The sequence below is a fragment of the Nothoprocta perdicaria genome, unplaced genomic scaffold, assembly GCF_003342845.1.
Source record: "Nothoprocta perdicaria isolate Ctin4 unplaced genomic scaffold, notPer1 scaffold_152, whole genome shotgun sequence".
NCBI lineage: Eukaryota > Metazoa > Chordata > Aves > Tinamiformes > Tinamidae > Nothoprocta > Nothoprocta perdicaria.
In genome coordinates this window covers 214,834-235,984 of record NW_020454672.1, presented here as the reverse complement: position 1 = coordinate 235,984, position 21,151 = coordinate 214,834, and the positions used below count along the sequence as shown (strand labels likewise).

Here is a 21,151-nt window from a genome sequence, read left to right as displayed (position 1 = left end):
ACCATCCACGCACCTCATTGACACCACCTGTGTCTGAGGCCGCCACCTGACTCCCTGCGAGCCCTTCCACAGATTTAATTGTGTTGTGTGYAAGCATCCAGATCCCCTCCTCTGCATTTCTCCACCACCACCAAACTTCCTCATCTCCCAAGGCRCTCGTGGCCTCGCGAGGCCGCCAGCAGCCACACCAGCCTGGGGCTCATGGCGGCGGCGTGTGGGAAGGTGGTGCCCGTTGGGAGGGACCGTTAGGGCCAGTGCCACCGGGTTCTATAGGTCCCTCAGAGGAATATGTTCACCAGCTGGGAGCTGTCCTGGGCCTCCCCTGTTAGCCACTCTAGGCCTAGTGGGGATTTTGCTTAACCCAGTGCAGCTGTTTTTGAGTGCTCAAAACCAACAAGTAGCCAAGCGACTAGCTAAAATGTCAAGTTACCCCAAAGAACACACGCATGGTATTTTTTAAAAAGTGGAGAGCCATTGAGGCAGCTGAATACAGTCTAGATGTGGAATACAGTTTRGGCTGGTTTGGGAGTTTTTTTGGTTGGTTGGTTGGTTTTCTTTTAGTGAACTTAACCCTGTAAGAGCAGGAGTAAAAGTTCAGCTGCCAAAGACCTCCTGCCTGGCTGGGGCTTCCTCATCCCCTATGCTGACAAGAAAGGCGAAGATTTTCATCAAATTTGTCAGGCCAACACGCTTCAATCTGGTATGTTACCAGTATTTTCCCTACAGAAAATGCCTAGTGCTCAGTTAAGTTGGCAGAACATTTAGAACCTAAACTTGTTTCAAAAAATATTACTCAAAAGGTGCCTTACTTTCTTTAGAGCAAAATAGGGATATAGCTACTGCTAGAATTTTAAATGAGACTAAAAGACAACTGTACACATCCGTAAGACAACTAAAAATATTCCTATAAGTAAAATCTATCTGAGCGTTAGGTAATTAATTGTGTAATTTTATTGTTTTGACCTGTTTCAGTTCTTTGACAAATCTCTTAGAAGACTGTCCCAGTGGAGAGGAATAAAAAGCAGCGGTGCGTTACAATATTGTAATTACAATTACAATGCAGGCATCTGCTGACAGAGGAGAAAGTTGAAGTTGGTTAGGCAATAAAATGTCGGAGTTTGACATTCAGCTCTCTCTCTTTAGTCAGTAAGTCCTGACTGTGTTTCTTGTAAGCATCGAACTGCAGCCAGAGTTTGCTGTACGCCCGCTTGCTGCTTTCCAGCTGCTGTTGGAGCTCTTGGACTCTCACATCACCATCTCCTGATGAGGCCTCCTTTGCACAGCGCTCTTCTGCTAGTCGCCTGGCTCCTACTACAGCCTCCAGCTTCTCTGCCAGCTGCTGAATTTGCTGCTGTTTCTCTTGCAGAGCTTTGCCCCTTTCCAGGGCCAAGTTCAGGAGTTCCTCCTTCTCCCGACACGCTCTCTCCAGCTTTGCCTCCAGCTCAGTGCCCTGAGCCTTCTGCTGACTTTCTTCCTGCTCTACCTGTGCGAGCGTTTGTTGGTGCTTCTCCTGTAAGTGCTGCAGCTGTTTTTTTAATGAATCGGCTTCCCTGCTGTAAGCACTTGCCTGTTGGGTCTGAGCTTCCAGCATCTCCTTTTCCCGCTCCTGGGCTCTGCGAGTCTCATAAGCGCATTTCTCCTGCAAGGAATCCAGCTGCCGAGAGAGCTCCCTTACCTGCTCCGTGAGCTGGAGCACTTCAGCTTCCTTCTCTCTCACAGTCTCACTGAAGAGAGTTTCATTCTCTTGCCTCAGGTGCTTGTTCTCCTCCAATAGTTGCATATTATGTTTCTTATGTTCATCCTTGAAGCGAATCATTTTCTCATGGTTGTCAGCCAGGTGCATGAAACGCTGCTCCAGACACTGAATCCGCTGGGTCTGGGCTTTCAGCTTTGCAGCATCCTCAGTCCTCAGCTCCTCCAGCTTCGTGTTGAGCTGCTCCAGGCCCCTGCAGCGCTTGTGTGCGTCGTCTGCCCTTCTCTTCAATATGCAGATAAGGCGATACTGTTCCTCTATGCGGGAACGAAGCACGGCCTTCTCACACTTCTCAACTTCAGGGATCCCGCAGAATTTCCACAGATCCTTGTTCAGGTCTTCTATGTCTCTCTCCGTCTCTGGATCACTTGCGGGATTGACCTTCCCAGAGTCTATCTTATRTTCAGCCATGGAGCTACTGTCTCTCACAAAGATGAAAAGAAGTTTCTGCTGACATTCAGCATATCTCAGCTGTCCCCGGTGGTTCTCATCTGTGTCCCACCACACTCAGCGACCAGGTAGAGAGTGTCCTAGGGRCATGGTTCTATCACCCATGGAGACCAACTCCTCCTGAAGGCAACAGGATTAGATGGATCTTGCAACCTATTTACAAGTTTTTGGCAATGTGTTACATATCGCATCTAAAATAACTGAATAGACTTGCTCTGTCCTTAGAGATTTATGATTTAAGAGATCTACTCAGTGCTAATAATTATTGAATCCAATGTGGTAAAAACACTTGGTGCTTGAAGAAATAGTTCATAATCTAAGTTTTAACAAAGATTTGCTGRATTATTTTAGGCACATAATAATTTTAAAAGTCTGTTTTCTCATCTGTAAAATAAATATTTGTGTTCTGGTAGCACCATAGCAATGCCTAATAATGCTGCATGGTACCCAGGTGTATGAAAAGCTAGTTTAAAAATTATCTACATTCTTTTCATTCAGACACAGAACCTAGAAATAGGCAGCATATAAAACAATATGCTGTTAAMCAGCATATTAGTTTTGTAAATGTCYTCGGTTTGTTTAGCTGGAAGTAAAGCAGGATATGTGACAGAAGTGGCTTAAAGAAAGGATTCGAGGAAAGGTGAAAAATACTGTAGAAATGAAATTTGTTCAGAAATGAATTCAAGCTAAAGGAAAGTCTGAGGCACAGAACCAGTCTACAGACGCAGAGCAACGTAGTGGCGACCGTCAGTGGGGACACTACCTCTAGATACTCCATCCCTCTGCTGCTCTTTGCCTTCTGCCAATGTATTTGGAAAGAATGGAGCAGAGAGAAAAGGACCAAAAAAGGCTGTCTAGTGAAAACGTGTCAAAGAGAAGGAATTAAGAGGAGAAAATGTTTTCTTACCAAGTGTGTTCTCTGTTTGTTGCCACTCCTACTGTGGGGTTTCTGTCTCCATGGGGATAGGACTTCAGTCACTCCAGAGCTGTTGCCTTCTTCTGTCCTGCTTGGAAAAGGTCCAGCTGAAGCTGGGCCAAGCCCAGCACAGTGACAGAAAGAATGAGGAGAGTTTTTTAGCAAACAAATGATGTGAACACCTTAAGTAGCGTAGCTTCTGTAAAAGGATTTCCAGAAATACAACACAAAGACCTCTCTCGGCCTGCACCGTTTGTAGCAGRGGAATTTGGAATCACAGGTAACACCGTCTCAGAATGTGCAGAACATCCACAGGCTCAAGTAAGGATCTAGCCCCTGCCTCTAAAATCTTATAAMTTTAATCAGCAGTTGATGATGAATCCGGCGGCTATGATGAGGAAGGGAAAAACATATGCAGCTGAAGGGAGAAGTTCAAGTTGCGACTTCTCATCTTGTTTGCTTCATAGCATTTTCCAAAGAGGGCACAGGACTAGGTCTTTCCAAATGGGTAAAATGAGGTCACCAAGCCAACCAAGGTTTGTAGGATTAGCGCAGAAACGGGAGGTAGAGGAATAGGGATTTTTCAGATACATGATATGGAAGGAGAGCTGTGAATGAGCAAAGGGGGAAAAGGTTGTGTTTGTCCCAGTGATTTGTCTGGAGCATTCTACAAGCATTGCTGATTTTTCATAAAGATGAACAGCAATCAGAGCAGGTTGATTAATTTATCAAACTCTCTTCTAGTGAGTTTCAGTTACATCTTAATTATATGACTTTAGAGTTCTGGTTATGGATGACAAGCCTTTCCTTTTGACTGCAGGGTAAGAAGAGACTTCCTAACACTTTGTCTTGGTCAACTGCATGAACATACATTTTCCTATCACATTAAGTGTTATCAATTCTGGAGCATCCTGCTGTAGTTAGGAATGATTATGAAGTTGATGGAAAACCATATTTACTACACAAGCCATGTTCAGAGGAATATCAAAAAAATGCACATTTTCAATCATTTTCATTGGGTATTTTCAATACAAAATTCCTGCTTACTTGCACAGTTAGATCCAATGATTGTCTTCAGAGATTGAGACTAAGACCTACTTCGGACATTTGTAATTCCCACAGATTGTTTATTGGACAGAAAGGAGGTTCCCCAGTAGGTTGAACAACACTGTCCCTTTCCCCCAGGCTCATGGGRTGTAATATCAAGTATTCTATATGTTGACTGCTGTATAATTAAGTTCAGCAACTGAGATGAGGCCGCCTTTGCCTCTCTAAGGAAATGCGGGATTTTAACAGCTTCTAGACCTATGCATCTACAGTAAATTAAATGTGCATTTATTTTGAAAAGTTTTTCCTCTGCATTTTTTTTTTTACATTCTGTACTGATAATACTTTCATTTTTCATGGAACAAAGAACCCTGTGGTGCTTTAATAGATTATGTTTATTAAAAACAAACCAACAAAACCAAAAACAATATAATACAATTTATATTTTATGCATTTAGCTTTTGTTACTGGTATTTCTACATGTGACAAATTCCACTCTTATTTCATATGCTGCAAAGCTACCAAACCAGGACGACCAGAATCGCAGCAGTCTCCTAATGGTGGTGCTAAAATACAGATTTTTTTTTTTTTTTTAAATACAAAACAAAACAAAAACAAACAAGCCAACAGATATAGGCATAGATAGTAAATATGCTTTACAAAATAAATAGCCAGCATATTTGTCGTCATTAAAACCGGCAATTTAGATGCAATCTGGAAAAAAAAAAAAAAAAGCCCTCAATATCTTCAGCATTTAAGAGCAAGGTTAATATATTTAGTAAGGTGATTAGTACATGTATATACAGACTCGTTATGACCCTGGTTGTTCATTGGAATTAACACTTCTCTGCATCTTGGCAAGGGAGAACATCAACAGTACCACCTYGTAGGATGTTTCTTTTATCAAACAAGATCCTTTTGCATCCTAGAAATGTAAAGCTATAGATAATTTTTTAATGAATTCTGCACACATACTTCATGTGGAGAGATCTGGCATAGCATTAAAGAGGACTCAGCTGTGTATTTGCACTAATGAGCATGGAACAACCCCCAATCTTTTGCYATTTTATTACTAACACCTCAAAAACAATACCAATGTGGCAAAGAAGAAAGAGCTGCCCTTTGACTGTCAGTTTAGATGTAGGAATCAAACCCACATCATTTAGGCAATTCCAACATCTAAATATCACAGCTACCTCTACCACTGAATCCTGTAAGTGCAATCTTACCTGAATTCATTTTCGGTGAATAAAAAAAAAATAAAAGAACTCCCTACATTTACATAATAATCTGCAGACAGCAGTTTCATTTGAAATAAAAAATGACATTTGATAGCACAAAACAGAACAGAATGAGAACAGACACCATCAAAAGAGCTACTGCTTTTCAAGTTTCTCTCCTCTATATTTTTTCTTCCCTCCATTTTTCTCCCCCTTTTTTTTTTTTTTTCCTCCCCTTCTATTTTTGCAATAGCAATTCAAAAGTCACTTTATTTTGTCAATTTTGCAACCATTAGCATCCTGAGAGGTAGTGTATCTTCTACCCATGTGTTTGGCGAGTTCATCATCTTCTCCCACAGGGCAGTTTCAGCTGAAGTTGAATCCATCCAGTCGACTGTAGTTCCATAGCTTTTACCTAATAAATAAATAAATAAATAAATAMATAMATAAATAAATAAATAAATAAAATCAGGTTTAAGAGAAGCATTAATCACTTAGTATGCTTCAAATTTGAGAGGAGATAATCAAATCAGCACTTCTTGTGTAAGAATCTAGAAGTGGATATTGAAAGTTCTGTGTCTTTTTACTCAGCAACTTCTGTCAAATATAATAACTGACAACTTTGCACAAAAGCAACATTATCTTTTTCCTCTGTGTATTATTMTTTGTTTTATTTTGTCAGAAGCCCAAGACAGAAAAACAAATACATGGGCTTATCTTCCACATAAATGGAACAAGATACAGAGACCTAACATCTAAGAGGAATTAAAAATAAAATAGGCCACTAATTTTGGTACTGAAATGCAAGTTTGGCTACTTAAACGTTCAGTCAGAGACTTCCTCCCCTATTTTTTTATTTTAGGTTATGCTTATAAACCATGCAAGAAGTTCCTTTGGGAGAAGTCATTTTTAATTTGCATTTCCTTGAAAAGACTCCAAACACATCCCTCCCACAGACCAAAGAGGGCAAAGAAAGGGACAAAGCACAAGGACTGAGCACACATGCAAATTTTGTACCAATTCACCTTCCAATACTGCCTTTTATGCTAAATGATTGTTTGCATTCATAGTAGTAATATTTTTCATCTTTTCTCTATTCCTTTTCCATATCTCCAAATCTTACCATGCATTCTCTCTCTCTCAAATCTCCACCCAGTACTGTCTCTACACTATGTACCATATTTTGCATGTGTAAATTTGTCCAAAGTTATCAAGATTTTGTGTGTAGATGCCACATATTCTGTGCTTCAAACGGTACCAGATACTATGAATGGACAAACACAAGTTTATTTCTAAGGTTTCTCCCAACTTCTCAGTCATCCCCATCCCTCATAATAATTCTTCTATTTACATTACAGTATCCAGGCTGAGGAGTAGATAAATTAATGAAACTCCTTAATGAAACTCCTTACTAAATAAATAGCTGGGAGGCTGTTCAGTGATCTTTGCAAAAAGAGAAGAAATAGAAAGGTAAAAAAAAAAGGAAACAAAGAATGATTAATCACAAGATTAATCTGCCAAGAGCCAGGTACCTGTTCCAAGGCCTATCCTGAGACCTCCCAAAAAATGGTTGGCTAGTTTGTGGTGATCCCAGACCGTGAGTTCTATGCAGGCTTCTTTCAAGTCTTCTGGTCTAAAGCCATCGTAGACCATGGTGTGGTTGAACACCGGGTTTGTAGTTTTTGCCACTGTTCTTGTTTTCTGACGACTTTTCCTGCTCGTATCTGGAAGAATGGTACTTGGAAGAATGGAGAAAGCATCGTCAGTTTGCATTTGGTCAGCACAGAGTGCATTAAACGCACTGAATCCCAGAAAGCTACTGATTTATGCTCTTCTTTGAGAGCTGCAACGTGCCTGAAGGGGCTTTAGCAGCACAGAGCTAGGCCACAGGCTGCATTCTCAGTCCCTCAAGAAGTACTGGCAGGATGTGTCCACCCATGGGTTTCAACCAAGGGCAAGGAAGTCAGGTGGGGAGGAGATCCCAGGGAGCTTGTCTGTGGGATCACCAACAGTGACGCTGAAACCGGTCTGTTGCTGCCAGAGATCTCCCAGCCATCTTGCCACTCTTCTCTCTTTCCATTTTAATGTGCTTGTGGAAAGGCAGGCGGGAGAAATACAACTGTGCTTCTCATTCCTGTCTCCTCCTGTGATGTGCTATGCTAAACTGTACTTTGACAACACCTTTTTTGTTTAAGTACAGCTAAAAACAGATGTAAGAACTAATTTAATGTTGACTAGCCATTCCACTAAAGAGCTAAGGAAACAAAGTGAAGCATAAGGACTCTAAAGGAAATTCTCTCAGTACATTACGATGGGTGGCATATACTTAGCATATTAAAGATACAAATCCTGCAGAATGATTTGCATTACAGTCAAATAGAATGTAATTACACATTATTTAATTTAAATTTAAAGAAAAATGGAGGATTAGAAAGCATTATTAGGCCACTACATGTGATGGTTATAATCACAGTTATTACCACTTAATAAAAGAGTTGAGCCTGTTGCCCCTCTGAAGAGGAAGGTCATGGCATTCCTTCACCCAAATGTGGACCTCMCCAGTGGTTGGAATCTTTTTTCCTTAAAAACAAAACAGGAGACATACAGCAGTGCTGAATACTTCCTACCAGTAGAATACTTGGTAAAAATTCTGCATAATGAATGAGAGGCAGAGGGAAWGGAGAACAAAACTGCTAAATAAGAAATCTTTCAAATGTGGGAAAAATATTTCTCATGAAAATTGAGAGCATATCTTTCTAAATTTACTTTGGACACAACCTCTCTGCTTCCAACAGGATGGAATATTCTACCCTTTCTGTCACAAATCCTTCTGCAACTACATGGTATTATTCTTTATTTAAAACTGAATGAAGTATTATTTTTTCTTTGTAGTACTTTCTTCCCTTCACAGAATTACAGAATTATAGAATTCTTAAAGTTGGAGGGGACCTTTAGAGATCATTTAGTTCAAACCCCCTGCACAGAGAGGGTCACCTAGAGCATGTGGCACAGGGCTGCGTCCAAGCGGGTTTGGAAGATCTCCAGAGAAGGAGACTCCACAACCTCTCYGGGCAGCCTGTTCCAGGGCTCTGTCACCTTGCGAAGAAATTTTTCCTTAAGTTTCTGTAGAACTTTTGGTGCTTCAGTTTGTGGTCATTTCCTCTAGGTCAGGAAAAGGAATTTAGGGAAAAAATAAGAACACTCTTAAACTTTCATCTCCCCCTTTTTTTTTTTTTTTTGGGGGGGGGGGGAGGGGTTTGCTTTAGTCTAACTATTTTTGACCTCTTCTCATCTTAAACAGTTATTTTTGCCCCTACTGCCTTTCTAAATATTCAGATCCTAAATTCCCCCTCTACCCTACACTTYGGAAAGGAGAGGTCTTGCTCTGATCTCCTCACCTCAAGACCCATTTGCCAAATTCTCTAATGATATTTTTCTACTTGGAACCAGATACTTTATTATCTACATAGACTGGATTTCAGACCTAATAGATTACAACAATTATAACAACAACATTATAATTTTTTCCGTAATAACAATAAAGACAACAAAATGGCCTTGGATCCTAAACTGAATTAATGACCACATTGACCCTGAAGATGAATTTATGCTTTTATATTAAAAAAGATGGCTGGAGATTTCACTTGTCCAAAGGCCTGTCAAACCCAAACAAAGGTAATGCCATACCTCCAACAGGCCGTGGTACGTACTGGAGGGCTATTTTCATTTGCCCTCTGTTTTCTACTTCAAGAGCCATTGTTGAAGCCTGAAATAATAAAAATAAGCAAATGAACAAACAAACAAACAAACAAACAAACAAACAAATAAAGTCACCATCCACAAACCTTGCATTTCACACTCACAGTTTCCTCTCCTAATTTTTCCCACAGAAATAAGCTTGACTTCTACAAGAGATTTTTTTTTCTTCTTTTCTTATCCTTCTGTCTTGTATCAACTTATCAGACACTGAGAGATTTTAAGGCAAGCCTAAGCACTGGACAGTGCAACAGTGGATATATATTCTCAGTAGACCTATTATATAGTTAGAAAACAAGTGCTCATATATCTATTGCAGCAACATGACATAATGAAGYAGCAGCCTGAAATTCCCACTTCTCAATCTTTGAGAATTTTTTTTGTATTATTAAATTGGTTGGCTCCTTACTATATTAATCAAAACCTCAGAATTGTATTTTCTGTTCACTAAAGTGAATTAAATGATTCTAAGCAGTACAAAAACTATTCTTCTCTGCTTGAAAGATCTGCAGAAGACAAGACCCAAGTAAACAATCACTCCGTCTTGCACTTACACAGTGAAAAATACAAACCAAATAATCCAACTTCCATAACCTACCCTTGGCTTAAGTGGAAACCAGTTGATCTGCTTGTTTATTTTGTCATTCCAGTCCCACATTCCCAAATCTAGCTCCACTTCACCAAGGAAACTGTTCCTCCCAAAGGTATCATTGTGCCAGACAGAGATATTCAGCCTCTGGTTCTTTAGGAGCGACTTCTCGATTTTATACTGCCAGGAGGGAGAAAGGAAAGAAAGAACATTGAACCCAGTGGGAGCTTAATCAAAGCCTTGTCTGAGAGTGATAAGGTTGGAGAAGATATGCCTGGATTCATACAACTATAAGTAATCATTTCTTCATTTCAAAACAGCTCTTTTCATGTCTTAATCCTATTTTAAAATATTTTAAATTCATACTTGGGTTTGCTTGTAAGAACTATAGGAAAATCAAAGTTTCCATGGTGTATCCATTAATGGAAAAAAAGGGTTCTTTTATGGAGCAAAGCATCTCGTTTTAATAAATAGACACCTGTTTTGAGAACATTTGGMCTTGAACTGAAAAGTTCAAGTTTGTAATATCTCATGCATATCCCTGGGGTTTTTGTCTAGTAATAGTTTGATAAATACCCGCAAAATTTCATTGTAGACTGGATTTAAAGTTTTCTTTTTCACAGAGGTCTTCCGTTTGCCCAGCTTGTATTTTTCTGGAAGCAGGTAAGTCTTTACATACCTAAAATTTAAACAGGTTGATACAAACAAACAAACAAACAAATCAACCACCTTCCAACTTTCCAACTTCCTCATTCAAAATACATAAGTCAGTGAAAAACAAAATACAGTGGTTTTCTAAAATAAAGTAATTCCATTTCACTAATCATTATTTGTTAAGCTTGTGCTATCTAAGAAATGGAAAGAGTGGTTTAAAAGTTATACAAATAGTGCTTACTGTTCCAAAGTAGGGAATGATTTTTCTCTGCCAGGAGGAATCTGTTGGAGTGTCTCCAACACCTACCAAAGCAGGATTTACCATCCAGAAAGTTAAATTTAAAGCCTGAGAGTAGAGTTTCATATTATTAAAGGTTTCAGCTTCCAAAGTTAATATGATGTAGTAATTTACAGYGGCAATTCTGTATTCATTTCAAAGAGGCAACAACCATCGAAAGCAGGTTATAGCCTCCTCATTCATTTATCTGGTTGTTTAATCCAACATGTGATAAACAAACAAAAAAACAATTTTCTTCATTTATTTATTAAAAGAAACTTTCATCAGGAAAAAATACATATAGATATAGTCTAGTTGTACTTACGGGTCTGAACGCTGTTGCTTAACATCTGCCACTGCCAAGTCTTTACACTGGCAGATAAAAATGTGGAGCTCCTTCAACTGCTCTACATAATCAATAGCAAACTGGATGTTCCCCTTCACATCAACATTGCCAAAATCTCCACTATAGATGCTCATTAGGCTTCCGCTCACCTGTACCAAAAAGGAGGATGAAAAGTTGTCAGTTTTGGAATTTGGCCAGATATTTCAAGATCAGGGTAGAAGTTCTGCTCAGAATTCAGACAGCAAAGCAATCAGCTCTGTCCTTTTAAGATGTAATTAAGAAATATGAGGGAGACTAAGCTTCTCAGCAAGCAAATTAACAAAGAATATTACTTATAAGTTTTAAAGGTGTTAGGCTAAACTTGCTATAAAAATGTGAATATAACATTAAGGTAGAAGTAAAATGTCAGAATGCTGCTCAAATGGTGACTGCCTGGGATYGGATATTTTAAATATCTCTTCAAGCTGATCTTTTCAGAGCCTAGGCTTTAAGGAATTAGGCCTTCTGAAAATAACAACAACAAAAACAACAAAAAATTAAAAATGAAGTCTTTACGAGACTGAGTTAAATATCTGAACARAGTATATTTGAAAACTAAACCCTAAATGGAGTGAAAAAAGAGGTATTTTTCTTTTACAAAAAAAMCTCTATCTTTCCCCCAATTTTTTCTTTTCCCATAAAGTGCACATAAACTAATGACTTTTGGTTGACCAGTCACTGACTGAATCACTACCTACCCCACAACAGTACTGCCTCCTTCTTTCCCTTAGTCTTTTTTCTCTTGCTCCCTTTCTTAACACTTGCTTTGTGTACATTGCCCCTCATTTTGAGCTAAGACTGCAAGCTCTTTGGGTAAAGACATCTCTTTATTATTCATTATTTTCTATGTAGAGTTCCCAGTACAGTGGAGTCCTGAGCAAGCTCCAGGATGCGACTACAGTAAATGCAAAATATAATCCATCCAAGACTCTGTAGAGAACTCAATAACCCACAACATCGGTCTTTAAAAAAGAAAAACAGAAATAACTGCTTCCATTTATATACCGTAACAGTGGCCTAGCACATTTTGTTTTGCTTCTAAAGGAGCTTCATGCAGGAGTTCATGTGGCAGATGGAAGGAAGGAGACAACGATGCCAAGGAAGGAAAGACAAGAGGAACGAGGAAGCAAGTRGAACGCTGCTGGAGAGATTAGCTCAAGCAAAGTGCCATTGAAACGTGGCTTTGTTTACATACAGAGGATAAGGAGGCCATGCCAGAAGAGCTGCTAAGATTGGTTAGAGAGCTGGGACTCTTCTTGATTCTGCCAAAGGAATAACTGCCTTCTGATGCTGTATCTGTCTCTCTGTCATCACTCTAAAAAACATCACAGAAAGAAAGTCTATGTAGGCACAAGAAACATTTAAAAAGATAACGCAGAATTTTAATAATGCAAACTGGGACTTGTAAAAACCTGAATTTAAACCCCCTTGGAGTGCAATCTTAATAATTAATATGTTCTTTAAAAGTTCATGCACTTAAAAAATGTTGAAAGGGAATTTTTCAGAAGGAAAGTCTTCTTTTAAAGCAGGAATGCAACTAACCTCTCTTTAATCTCATATAGTAACAGAAAGTTTAAAGTTCATTTTATTGGGACAAGTAAACTCATTTTCACTACAATAAAAAATAAAATAAAATAAAATAAAATAAAATAAAATAAAATAAAATAAAATAAAATAAAATAAAATAAAATAAAATAAAATAAAATAAAATAAAATAAAATTTTGCAAATGACGATTCTATTGCTTCTCAAGTCTCTATCTTTTGGACAGTTAGTTGGGAGATACCATGCACAGAAGAAGAGCACTGAATACACCAAATGGCCTTTGGAAAACACCTTTATTGCAAGAGAGCAAGCAGAACCTCTAGTTTTGGTTTGGTGTAGACCAAAACCTCTGACCAAAACTAAAGGTTTGGTCAGACTGTGTGCTCACAAACTCATTCTCTCTCCATGTCTTCCCTATACAAAAGACACGTCTCTGTAACCTCCAGATGTGCTTTGGGTTCTTCCTACACAAGTTATCACCCTGTATTGCAGCTGTCAATGTATAATAAGGCTTTCCCCCTCCTTGGTACTTCAGCAGTCACAGACCTTCCACTAGCAGATGAAATTAGTAAATATTATTTCCTATTAGTAAATATTAGTAAATATTATTTCCTAAAAAGCTTTTAAAAATAATATTTATAGAAATGCTTTTGAATAATTCACTATAAACATTTTGTTACCCTAGTTTCTCTGACTACACCTATATAATATACAAATCATGTCTTACAAGCTAAAATCAAAAAGGTATTACAAGACAGTTTTAAGACCAGTTACCTTATTAAAGACCAATTTGGGGGATAGCATTAATAGATTTGAGTACTAAGAATTTCTTAGAATATCACAAATTACCATCCTAAAACCCTTCCTACCGTACATGACCTACCAGGTTATGTAAATTCCATCATTTTTTTTTTGTTTTTTTTTTTTTAAACAGACTGCTTCATTCAGAAACCACCTCAATCAATTTTTTAAACTGCTTTAACTGGTTTAAGCTTTAACTGGTTATTTTCAGATGGCCAGTTATCCACTTCAAACTTGCTTGGTATCCCAACTCTAACACTTTGAGCTCCTAATCTTTTGATTTGTCCACAGTGCAATGCCTTAGAGAGGTTTCCCTTGCGTAGCTCTCCCAAAAGGGCATTAGAAAGCTGTAATTTTACAGAATCTTTATTTAAAGAAGTGTTGCCCATAGACACTGAACAGTATTGAGTTATGCACTTGAAGAAAACTGTTTCATTGCATTTTGGATATTTCAAACTTTCAGAGGAAGAGCAGGAGAAGGCAGGGCTGAGCATAGTCCTGAAAGTCCCTTCAGCCCTGTCAGCCACTTATTTTTAGAGAAACAACCCAAAATATCAATACCTCTGCTGACTATAGTTATAGCAATAAGGATGGAGCAAGCAGTGTAACCATTCCTCAGTTAATAAAATATTTTTTTTTTTTTGTGGCATTTATGACCCAAATGCCTGTGTCACATCTAACCCTGTGCCCACTAATCCATATTCATCACTGACAGGGCTCAGGTGTTTATTCCACCATCTGGGAGACCTGGAAGGCAGCATCTGTAACTGGTTTTGCTGTGAGGTTGCAGGGCATGAAGGGCAGATTTCACATGCACCGTAGCCCCACAAATCCACACAGAAACCATTTTCTGAGGTGCACAAGAAAAATGCAGGGCCCTATTGCATTATCCAAGTTGAACAGTGCTGAAGAACTTCCTCTTCTCCATGCCCTATGACCAGTGAAGAATACCTGCACAGAAACACTCAGCCTGTCTACTTCAGCTGTTCATGGTAGGAGGTTGGTGCTTGRCCCATTTACAGCCTCCACACTTCTATCCACCCACTGTTTGGAGAGTGCAGACTAGGCAGCTCATATTGCTGAACACCCTCAAACATTAATGGCAGATTGGGAATAAGCTCTCAGTTAACATGTCTCCAAGGCCCCTCACTGTACTCCTCTTTTTTTATTATTATTTTAAAATAAAGACACAGACTAAATTGAGGCTACGTAAAAAGATACAGTATGTTGTTGAAAAATAAKGTTATTTACACAGAGAGGGACAGCCAGGTATCCAAACCCAGATCCCTGCAGAGAACACCAAGCGAATATCTTTCTGAAAAGGGTCACCAGATGGTGCCATTCCACCATAGTGCCTATAKTCTTACAAGCTTATTTTAGTCTATCAGCAATGTACACTCTGGAAATAAAATCCTTAGCCTCTGAGATAAAACATGCACTCTATGTAGATCTGTACAGGAGGAATAAATCTCTGTTTATTGGGCTAAAAAGTTCAGAAAGATGAAACAACCACAGGCTGCTGCTTGTGATCATCTCCTCCTAGTTGCTCTACAAACCTTATTATTCAATAGAGAACTTGTCAAACCCTGAAAAGTACTATCTTCCTAGTTCATAATACCACAGTAAAGGAAAGCTGTAGTCACATTATTTTGAACACAAAACTTACCTCGTCCTGTAGGAATGATGGTACTGACTTGCTCAGTCCTTTGAGTTTTTCAGGATGCGAAAACAGTTTATTGGGTTCTGGAGGCACTGTGGAAACTAAAGAGCAGCAGCAATTCAAAAGTTTCAAAAACAAGTTTGTACATCAAAAGAGTGAGATTCCATAGCAGGGAATGGTTAGAAACAAACAACTTCAGATGAAATACATGCACATGCACAACCATTTCACAACTTAGATGCAAGCTTCTTTTCACTGGACTCAGGTAAACTWTGGCTAGGACAATCTAGTTGACATCTCCTGTAACACTGGCCACAGTGTTTTGTCTGGCAAAAGAAGTTTTCATGTTGCATGACATCATGTACAAACACAGGTGCTACAAGAAAATTCTGATCAAACACAGTGAAAAAAAAAAAAGTTTACTTTTCAGCTTTTCTTTCTAGAAAAGTGTATTTATACACTACTGTTGACATTAGAGTCATTGTAAGGTCTTGGTAAGAAGTTGATATACAAGCCAGCTGCTTTCTTATCTACTCAGTCTCATTAATGGCAATAGGAATATTTGTGGAAATGAAGCAGTGTTTAGACCTGAACAAGGAAGTTACAAATATTCCTAGGGAGTTATATAATAAAATATTCCTCAGTAATTAGGTAATATTTATCCCAATATCTTGCAGCAGATCTCTTCAACTTTCATATAGCTCTAATGAATTTCACTTGGGTGTTCTTGGATGATTTCACTGTACAAAGCTTAAGTGCACAAGCCATCCTTGCAAAAATCCTGTCTGCAGTAAACCCACAATTCTCAGAATTTTCTGTGCCACAAACCTACTCATATTTAACAACATATTAAAATTCCACATATTAAAGGCATTTGACTGGATGCACATTGCAGAAGACAATACTCAGTATCTGCTAGCGTGGAATCATTCAGCAACAAACAGCCACCTACAACGGCACTGAACTACGGCATAAATTTAAGCATTTAAAAAAATTCCTGGATGAGATTGTTTGCAAGGCATAAATCGAGCTCTTCCAAAGCTTTTGGCACTGAAGCTCAAACGGCACTAAACGTATCAGTTACTGTCAGTATGCAGTTAGACGCAGTTTCCTATTTGGCAAGCATTTAGTCTAGCTGCATAACTTGTTAGTTATTACAAAAAAAAAAAAGATTTTTAATTTATTAGTTTAGATATCAATGGAGAAATCTCTCCACTATCTGGTGAAAGAATCCTATTACTCACTTCCTGCTGCATTTCCGTTCCTCTCTCCAGGCTGATCAGGTTTCAGATCTGCTCAGTGCAGTATTGACAAGAGTCACTCAGGAGCAAAAACTTTGCAATATTATAAATAGTATCAATATATTTTATGTGTGGAAAGTCTCAAGCTCTCTAAAGACCCTGCATTTTTCTAGCTTACATCATTCTCCTGACGAGCTGGATCATAATGAAGGGAATAACAGGGTATAAGCTAAATGAATCAAAAATGTGAATGGAATTTTCAAGAGAACTTGCTTGATTCTCTTTTCTCAGCTATCAGTTTGATTGTGCTGGCCATTTTTTCAAAAATTCACCCTCCTCACGCTCATTTTCTGCTAAGTAACTRCATATTCCAGATTGAAATTACAGCATATTTTCAGTAGGGTCTACCACTTGGCTCCCTATTTCGAAGTTCAAGTCCAGTGACTCATCTCTTGCTGGATTTGCTGGATTGTCAATACAAAGGGATTTGGAGAGGTTCATTTTCAACAGATTTATTCTGAAGGGTGTTCCATGTGAGTAAMAGTCAATCTTGCACCTTACAATGCAACAGATGAGGAGGCAAATTCAATATTTAAATGAGATCAGTCTTTCAACTGAGTGAACGTTCAAGGCTCCCAATGACTTCAGCAATCTTTTCATGCACAAAAGGATCAAAACCTGAAATGCACTGATAGATGGAAGAGTTTCTACAGGAACAGCAGGACATAAAATAAGCATATGACTTAAGAATAAAATAACACACACAAATCTACAAAAGCATTCAAGTCATGCTGAAGCTAAACAGATCTACAAGAAGAACACAATTCTTAAGTTTGGAAAAATCTTTCACTGACAAACAGAGGACACTGAAAAAAGAATAAATTTCCATGCAGACACAAAACATATTTACCATCTTCAGCACTAAGAGCTAATTCTTCCTTTGGAATATTTATTTTTCCTTTATCTGTGCAGGAAAAAAGTAACACATAGTTAGAAAGCTTGCTGTTCAGTACAATAGAACGGACTGCAGTGGTAGCCACGGAGTTAGTAGGAGTGAGGGCAAAACCTCCCAGCGACATGGTTAAATTCAAGAAATTCTTTCTACTTAGAGCACTACTTCAAGTCTGCTTCCAAGAGGGGAATGTTATCATTGACACAGCTTCTATCAGTGTTGTTGTAGCAATATTAGTACATCTACACCTAAAAACAATGAACTCGTTAGAAGCATGCAATAGCGTAAGTAATATTAGAGGAGTAATTTGTCCACAACAACTAACATATTTAAAATCTATGCCTCCAGATTCCAGTTTATAAATATGCAGTCAGTTTATGTCTTCTCATGAAAGAAGCCATGAAAAAACAAAAAAAACACTGAATACTGTTGGGCAGGATAAAGGGAGACAGCAACAACAAAAAAAATCTTAGGAGGCTGCAGATGGAGGTATAAAATTAATTCTACTGCCCAATAAATAGAGGCAAATTTTCAATTATTTTCCCCAATATCTGTTTGCTTATATTAACTATTAGAATAAACACACGAAACTCCAATAGACTAAGTAGTTTTTCATACTTCTAYTAATTTGTCCCAAGCAAGCAGCCTAGAAAGAAGGGCAATTCTTGTTGAATTCCTAGTTTGGATATTTGCCAATACTTCTGCTATATAAGTCTTTACTACTATCCAGGAAATAGTTCATCACCGATTAAAACAAKGCACTTTTTCCTGATTTCAGTGTTGTTTCAAAATAAACATGAACAGCTGAAAACAAAATTGTTTGAGAAATTAAGTGATTTTTTCAGTTCTACTCTATACTCTTCACTGAGAGCAAAGTAAGACATAAATATGGATCTCACTTTAAAAGCACTTTGTGTGCTTATTCAGAAAGTGATTCTCCTGCCAAGGTTCAGTGTCAGGGTACTAAAATGTTATTTGGCAAAGCTGTGTGGAAGAACAGCATGAACATGTTTAAGCCAAACTGGGGGTCATAGGAGACACAGACAACTTTGTGCTCACTTGAGGTGGCTGATGGAATGTCCTCTAGACTTTTGGAAGGCACTTTCCTATCTGCACTCCTTTTCAAAGCCATCAAAACAGGGTTTAATTCTTCCGAACCTGTTACAAGACAAAACATGTGAACACTGCACACAAGGACATGCCATTTTAAACAGCTCAGTAAAAAAACCCACTGATCTGTCACAAGCAAGCACAATGAACATTCAATGAAAACATAAATTCACTGTCGAACTGAGGGATGCATTGTATTCAGTTACTTCAAAATTAGAGATACAGGAATAGGAAATTATTTTATCCTTCTATGATAAAGATGTTCAAAACGAGTCTTATGAGTTATGTTATGAATCAGCCCTACAAAGTTATAGTTTCATTTTTTTCTCTGTGCAAATTTGTCTTTTTATTTCCTCTCCTGTGAAAAAATTACCCTCTATTTTAATACTTGAACAACAGCCACAAGTAAATCAGTGGTGGAGATTCAGATTCCTGAAATTTGCATGTACGTGTCTCTCAAGGCAGGTCTAGCACTTTCAAAATTAATTTTTTCAGACTCTCTTTTCTCCCTATCCCACTTTTGCCCTCACTAACCATCAGCCAGACCTTACAGAGACCAACACCGTAACTCTGGGTTAAAACAAAATCTCTTCACCTCTTCCTTATCTGCCATGCAGATCAGAGCTCTCATTGACCTTCACTGGCATCTCAGGTAAATAAAATGCTGAATGGTTAGTTGGCAGACCCTTAAAACTTCACACATTTCACATCAGTTTCTCCAGGTGAGGAAAGTATTCCCAATTTAGCCTTTTTATTCTCGTCCTGAGAAAGTATTACAGAATCACAGAAACACAGAATAGCTGGAAGGAACCTCTAGAGATCATCTAGTCCAAACCCCTGCTTCAGCAGGGACACCTAGAGCACATAAAGCATGTCCTASATGCCACAATGACTGCCACACTTTATACATGGATTAGAGCCATCATCTAAGCTAATATTGAAAATTCTGGTACAGGATCACTTTTCCTTTACAATAATATTCTAGTGCAACAGCTAACTATACTAAATTAAAACAGYACTACGTTCTCTCTGGAATATACTTCAATATTGTCTTCATATCCAGCCATTCTATTGATAGGTATTTACTTTCAAGAGATAGCTGACAAAAAGAAATAAAGAAAATAAAGCCACAGTTTTTGGGGTTTTTTTTGTTTTTTTTTTTTTACTTCGTCTTTTCTGGATATTTTAAAGACATACCAATATATGAGCAATACAATGTTACTAAACCAAAAGAGTTGTCATAAGGAAGGAAGCAAAGGGTAAAGCACCCCTTGCATTGGGTATGCAAAGACAATTGATTCATCTTGCTAAACTTGCCTAATCAGAAAAGATTACCAATGCAGTACATGCTTATCACAATATTTTCCACCTAATTCGTTCCTCCCRTTCCCCAAAATATCTAAAGATTCAATAAAGTAGGTAAGTATCCCAGAATTTTAGCTCTCATATTTGAAAATGGCTGTTGCAAAACTTGCAGCCATGCTTAACTACCAAACACCAGGAATTTTAGAAATCAAGCAGCTCACGAGTTGAAGTTGTGGTTCCAGACTGGGAATCAGAGTTTTCATCTGAAAATTCAGATCCCAAAGCTGAGCTGTCACCTTCCTCTTCATYGTCATGGTGAGATGTTAGGCAGAATTGCATTGCCTCTGACTGGGGGGAGTTATTCTCATTCTTAAGAGGTGTGCTTGTTCTTCTAAATTTCAATGGTGCTTTTAATTCAGAGTTATTTTCAGAAGCAATCAAGGATGTGCTTCCACCTGTCTTTAAGCTTTCACCCATCTTGAACAACTTGATTGTAATTGTCTTGGTCTCCCTTTCTGAGGCAGGAACATCTCTTGGAACCGTATTTCTCTGTTCTCTTTTATAAAATGTMGCATTTCTTTTAGGGAGATCAGAAGATTCAACTTCATTGACCACAGGATCAACCACTGAACTTCTGGGACTTTGTTCCAAACTTTCTCTCCTGATACCTATTTTCATCTCTGTATGATAGTTACTTGGAGCATTATGATAATACTGTGGCACTGTCATGGACAGAGTAATCTTTTTAGATGGAGATACAGGATTGTGAAACTCTTCTTGTCCATGCAACTCTTTGGACACTGGAGAAGAATCTTCAGAGGCTTCTCTAAGAAGCTTTTCTAGGGAATTATTGACTTCAAAGTTTGCATGACTTGAAGCAAAAGTGGKTTTGATAATTTCTTTTATTTCTTGAGGATGATCCTTCTCTTGCTGGTACAGAGAACACCTACTTTGCCTCATTTGTTTTTCATCTTGCATTTCCTTATCCATATCTTTCAGAATAGGAGGTGGTATCTCAGAGGCCTCTTTCAGAAGCTTCTGCAAATTAATATTAAATATATCATATTCAGCTTTGGATGGAGCAACCGATCTTTCTATGGTCTCACTGACTTCCTGATACGACTCTGCATCATCTGCATCTATCTGAGAAYAGATGACACTTTCAACTGGCATCTCAGCAGCCCTGGCCACTTCATGATCTGAACTCCTTGGTTTAGGTGAAGTTTGAGAGGCTTCCTTCAGCAGCTTCTCCAAAGCAGAACTCAATCCATTGGGCTTGGCTCGAACAATCAATCTTTCTGTGGTCTCACTGACTTCCTGAGGTGACTCTGCATCACTCTGATAGGTCACACGTTCAACAGGTAACTCAGCAGCYCTAGCTACTGCATGGTCTGAACTCTTTGGTTCATGTGGTGAAGTTTGAGAGGCCTCCTTCAGCAGCTTCTCCAAAGCAGAACTCAATCCAATGGGTTTGGATGGAGCAATTGACCT

General features: G+C 38.4%; 2 protein-coding genes across 3 annotated transcripts in view; both read right to left on the bottom strand.

Annotated features, from left to right (window-relative positions):
- Positions 1-1,083: 1,083 nt before the first annotated feature.
- On the bottom strand, positions 1,084-2,316 carry CCDC89 (coiled-coil domain containing 89). The gene has a single exon (XM_026034932.1). It carries the CDS (start codon positions 2,162-2,164, stop codon positions 1,097-1,099), a length of 1,068 nt encoding a protein of 355 aa, XP_025890717.1. The 5' UTR covers positions 2,165-2,316; the 3' UTR covers positions 1,084-1,096.
- A 3,332-nt stretch (positions 2,317-5,648) lies between these two features.
- The window catches only part of SYTL2 (synaptotagmin like 2), a 38,196-nt gene continuing 22,693 nt past the window's right edge, over positions 5,649-21,151 (bottom strand). The window contains exons 8-19 of one of the 2 annotated variants that reach the window (XM_026034920.1): positions 18,305-18,403; positions 17,204-17,257; positions 16,297-16,344; positions 15,059-15,153; positions 12,243-12,362; positions 10,988-11,157; positions 10,308-10,410; positions 9,741-9,911; positions 9,074-9,152; positions 7,867-7,966; positions 6,919-7,124; positions 5,649-5,801 (exon numbers count right to left, since the gene is read on the bottom strand). In XM_026034920.1, the coding sequence (XP_025890705.1) occupies positions 5,656-5,801; positions 6,919-7,124; positions 7,867-7,966; positions 9,074-9,152; positions 9,741-9,911; positions 10,308-10,410; positions 10,988-11,157; positions 12,243-12,362; positions 15,059-15,153; positions 16,297-16,344; positions 17,204-17,257; positions 18,305-18,403 (1,391 nt within the window). In that variant the 3' untranslated portion in view covers positions 5,649-5,655. The remainder of the gene's footprint in view (positions 5,802-6,918; positions 7,125-7,866; positions 7,967-9,073; positions 9,153-9,740; positions 9,912-10,307; positions 10,411-10,987; positions 11,158-12,242; positions 12,363-15,058; positions 15,154-16,296; positions 16,345-17,203; positions 17,258-18,304; positions 18,404-21,151) is intronic. The other variant, XM_026034921.1, reaches the window with a different exon arrangement.